This window comes from Pungitius pungitius, chromosome 18 (assembly GCF_949316345.1).
Source record: "Pungitius pungitius chromosome 18, fPunPun2.1, whole genome shotgun sequence".
NCBI classification, from domain to species: domain Eukaryota; kingdom Metazoa; phylum Chordata; class Actinopteri; order Perciformes; family Gasterosteidae; genus Pungitius; species Pungitius pungitius.
Window position 1 is genome coordinate 6,622,706 of NC_084917.1, and position 5,156 is coordinate 6,627,861.

Genomic DNA, 5,156 nt, shown 5'->3' on the forward strand with positions numbered 1-5,156 from the left:
GCTAGGTTGTATTTTAATGAAAAAAGGAGAAAAAAAACATCTACGCCGCAACAATTTTCGGGTCGATAACGTTCAAGAGTTTTGAAAGATGACAGTGTTTTCATAAGCTTTATTTTAATCACACAATTGGTACTGTAAAAAATCCTTACTGGTGGACATCCTCTGTGATGATGACACTGTAAAGTGTTTTATTCCCAGAAATGTGCACACCATTACTGCTAATGAAGCAATATAATTAAAATATAAATCCTTCGATAAATATGTAGTGCTCTGATTACGCCAGTTCATCCGCAACTTAATAGTAACCAGTCAGAGCTCACAGTCCTAATTAAGAAAATGTATGTAAGAATAATGTAATTCATACCTTGTTATTGCTACTAGGAAAATATTTAATACATATATTAACTAAACGGTTCAGACATTTTTTTCCCTTCGTCATTCAACAAATCATAGCACACTGAGAAGTTCTGAAGTTTATAGAAAATGTATTCCATACAATTTTTTTTTCCACCAGACATTATCAAAGTATTACTCCTAGCCTCTGTAAAACACAGTTACTCTAAAGATTTCTGAATGCCGCAGAATTAAAAGAAATACCTAAAAATCAATCAATTATCAAAAATACACTTAGAGCTGTACAACACGACTGTTACAACAAGAATGGTTCTTTGGGAGAAAAAAAAAAGGATAATCGGTCCTTGAATAGCTGGTCAGTCGTCGACATAGCTGCTTGATCGTGTCCACGTGCTGTGCTCTTTAACCTTCCTGTTCCAAGAGCTTCTGTTGGGTCAACATTACAATCTCCTCCATCACTTCTGGTTTCAAGATGTCCTTTACCTACCCAGTGAGTATGAAGCAAGGAATAATGTATGAGTCTAGCTGAAAATTGCACTTTGGTGGATGCAACAGCATATTCAAAGTTGAGAACTGCAAGCAATTTTATAATTTCACTAGGTCTCCAATGTGAACACCAGGTGGCACAATACATCACAGAAACAGTCTGTGTCCTTTTTCTTTGCCTCGCACATAAAAGAGGGTGTGGGTGGATAAAGAAAAAATCCTGTGCTTTGAATGCGTCCTACCTGATGTTGAACTGACAATTCATAGCAATAGAGAACACTGGTGTCATACAGCAGGACCTTGTGTGCAGCCAAAGCCAGCAGGCAGTTTCTCAACCGTGAAATCACCTCTCGATCTGACAGACCAACGGGCTGAAAGAAAAGACATACCCAAAAAGGAATTAGTTCATTTTACACATAGAAATATAATTTGGATGCTGCAGATCAAGACCAAGGGATCCGTTAACTGCTTAATGTAAATCTAAGTGTGTATTCATCAGTATATTGACTAGTGAACCCATTAAAGGTGTGCAGTTCCCACCTGCAGGCTGGTGTAGAATCCACCGGCATCTTCGTCCAGTTGTTCAGGTGTGGGATACAACCACACAAAGCCGTTGTTGCCAAGGATCATGGATGCACCACATGGCAGGTTGTGGAAATGGGTTTTCTGCCTCTTGATCAGAGAAGGAGAGAGCTGTACCAGCACTCCTTGACCCAACTGATGGTCAGAGAAATAGAAACAGGATATTAGAAGAAAATATGAATAGCTACTTTTAGTAAAACGATGACCATCACAGACTTACCATTGTGCGCCAGTGCCACCAGGGGGATCTCGCTGTCTCTCCAGCAGGGCAGAGATCCTCCTTGTGGCACCGGCACGCAATGGCAAGTCTGTGACAGTCGTCAGTAAATCTGTGGCTACTCTACTGCAGGCGTCACAACAGCGAGTTGAGTGGGGAGAGATTCTCCGATCGATCGGTTGATTCATTTTTTCCCATTATTTTAATCTATTTTTGTAAATAACTATAAAAGTTATTAAATAGAAGAGTATAATTACAAAAAAGTACACCGTGGAAACTCTAAGACACGTATGTCAAAAGCGAAAGGGAATTATCTTTAGCCGGCAGGATAATGACAGCCAGACCACTGATATATTGTATATTATAAACAGCTGCTTATTTCTTGTTTATAGTAATGTGTTGTTTAATTTGTTTTGTTAAATACGAGTTGTACTCAATTATTTATTGGCCGCCGTCTTGGTGGCCTTGTCAAAAAAGGGTAACATACAGATGGTTACAAGGTTGAGGAATTTCAAAGTCTGCCAACCAAATCCGTGACAACACTCTTCAGCTAAAAGCATATCCTGGCGCTATGTTTACATTTTGATTTGTTTGAGCCACAAACACGGTCTCATAGAGAAAACTGAACCATTATTTTGAGGCATCACCACAGCTGAATTGTGCACTTGTCCTTGTGTAGACTCCCTTAACTTACTTTTCCATACTTTAAACTACGGGTGTGGAGGGATAAGGCTCCATCTGAGAAGACCGACTGCACCTCTGCCTAAAAGCACAGGAAAAGAGCAACAAGAGAATTAAGAGGAAAAATAAAGAGATGAAGAAGCCAATGAAATATTATCAACTATCAGTTACACTGATGAGATCGCCCTCCTGAAGGTATTCTCTCATGGTGAGCTCATCTTCTGCTGATCTTCTCCTCTAAAAGAAGAAGAGAAAAAATTCAATGAAGAATTTTTTCAACAATAAATAAAACTTCAAAACCTAAACAAATGTCCCTATCCTTTAGGGTAGTACTGGATTAAAACACTTGTTGCAGTTAATCACGTTGTCTAGCATCTCACCAGCTCTCCTCCAGGCAGATTGACAGAGGACAACAAGAGGACAGAGTCCAGGCGGGATTTGGTCTCCACCTTCCACCTTTTCTGTTGTACCTGTACATGATCCCCAAGAAAATACCCACATCGATAAAGATGTATGACTACTAAAAAAAATAGTAACAGCTTAGAATACAATACAAATGTAATAAAGAGATGTTGCGGCAGTGGTTTACCTCTGTGATTCTGCCGACCACCACATCCCCAACCTCACCGTTGAACCTGTACATAAATAACACAACACAAATATGTTATCAAGCAACTTAACATAAGGACATAAAACATGCAAGCGTGACTGTAGACGTTTAATAGTGTGAATGGAAACCACTCACCTAGTCTGAAGTGGTCTGACGCAGATCAGCTTGTCTACTCTCTGCACCTCTCCAGCGACTGAAGCCGTCAGCTTGTCATCATCCACGTAGGTGCCATGACCCCTGGGAATAAATGGCGGTCACTGATGAGGAGCTCAAAGGGGAATATGCCTGAGAAAACCACCGCCGGATCGTAGACACGATTTCAAAAGGATCAAATCAATATTTTGCTTCTGTCTCAGTTAAACTTGCATTACATGTTGTGTGTCTGTGATAAAAAGGTCCGGGTACACCAGACCAGACTTGCGTAAATTGGTAAACAGCTACCGCAATATTTGTATGGCCACCGTTGCTAAACCGTGTAAAGGAGGCTAGTAGAAACTAATTTAACCTCCCTATTGCTGATGACGATGGTCAATCCACCGTCTACCTGCAGACGATGGCCGAAAGTGTACTTTATGGCACATTTTCTCGATTGATTTCCTTCCATGACGACATGGTGTGGCCCCAATACGCCGCATGCGATCCCCCCCACCGGTGCACCGACGGAACGCCTGACGTTACCTCATGAAACCGGTGTCTGAGGTGATAACATCGCCCGGGACGACGAGATCTTTCCGGTCGAAAGCAGAACCCGATAACGACACCGATTTAAGAAGAGTTGGTAATCTCATGTCAGCAGCCATGCTTCTTCTTCTTTTTTTTTCTTTTTTTAAATCCTTCTTCTTCGTGTTCTCTCCCTGGCACTTAGAAACTCTATGTGTTATACTGCCACCTATTTGTCGATGTGTGGGATTGTCTTTTCTTTCTTGTTTGTAACGTTACAAAATATTTTTAAAACCAGTTTATGAGTCCGGTAACACGAAAGTAATATAAATCCTTCATATCTGGAGCATTATTCAGTCAGCTAGTTTACTAAACCTCATATTTTATGTTATTCCTTCTTCTTGGTATCTAGCAGCGTATAAGACACATTACCGCCTCCTGCTGCTCAGAATAATGCAGTGTCACTTTAGTGTCCCCTTTATCCTCAATCCATCTCTTACAATTAAAAAACAAATATTTCCTATTACTAAAAGTATGCAACTATTCATAATTTGGGGCAAGCTAACCCCTTTCATTTAATAAAGTGGGTGATGGCATCTCCTGACTGTGTTCACACAAGCCTTTAATAAACTGCATCATTATGAGACTGATCTTTATAGCCATTCGCTGTTTAACTCGTATATGTACAGCTCCATGCCCTGCTTTTACCCAACTTACTTTACCCACAATTGTATTTACGTTTTATTATGTGACAGTGTGATAAAACACTTCTCAAATTATGTCAAAAAATGTCCATTCCAGGTTGGATTCTCCCATCAATTTGAATGGTGCACCAATATGTCTTTGTTAATTAATTAATTTGAATGAAATTGAATTCATGAAAAATATGTTTAAAAATTGGCACGAATAATATAATCTATTTCTTGGTTTAGGGAAGCATATTACCTGTGTAAAGATGCGAGAGACCAAACAACTTTGTTGTGACAGTGGCAGTGCGTGTTTGTGTATTTTGTTTATGCCAGCAGATGTCAGCATCGAGTCACGGAACTCTCAACGCCGCCGTGCTGTACCCGTCCCCGTGGGTTGTGAACGAACGAGTGTCTTAAAACGTGCATTGTCCAGCAGGGGGCGACTCCTACGGTACCAAAAATAAGCCAGCCTGCACTGAATACTATGAACCTTATTACCTCAGTAAACATTGTGAACTTGAGTTTATGGTCCCAATCGCTAGTTTCAAATTGTCTTCAATACCGCTTGAAGTTAATGTAGTAAATGACAGTCTCCTTTAGATTAAATTACATCATAAAGCGGAGTGTGCTTAAGGGCGGGTTTACTACGCCGTTTCCTATTTCCCTCCTTCAACTTTCAATTATAGAAATGTCTGTTCGTTGGTTTCGAAATAACAATGTAGTGAAGGCCGTCTTCCAAGATGGCCACGCAGATATCGCAAAACTTGAGGCTTCATCGGCGGTTTAAAAAACATGTGATGACGTCATGACAACTACGCCCCTCCTCCTTACATCCAGCCCATGGTTTCTGCTTAATGGAGTGCTGACGTCAGGTATC

General features: G+C 40.4%; 1 protein-coding gene across 1 annotated transcript; it reads right to left on the bottom strand.

The window, feature by feature from the left end:
- Positions 1-32: 32 nt before the first annotated feature.
- Positions 33-3,797, bottom strand: exosc2 (exosome component 2). Its single transcript, XM_037485642.2, has 9 exons — positions 3,609-3,797; positions 3,066-3,167; positions 2,910-2,955; positions 2,701-2,790; positions 2,492-2,557; positions 2,334-2,402; positions 1,381-1,557; positions 1,083-1,211; positions 33-837 (listed from the first exon to the last, which is right to left on the bottom strand). Exons 1-9 carry the CDS (start codon positions 3,728-3,730, stop codon positions 757-759), a joined length of 882 nt encoding a protein of 293 aa, XP_037341539.2. The 5' UTR covers positions 3,731-3,797; the 3' UTR covers positions 33-756.
- Between the last annotated feature and the right edge of the window lie 1,359 nt (positions 3,798-5,156).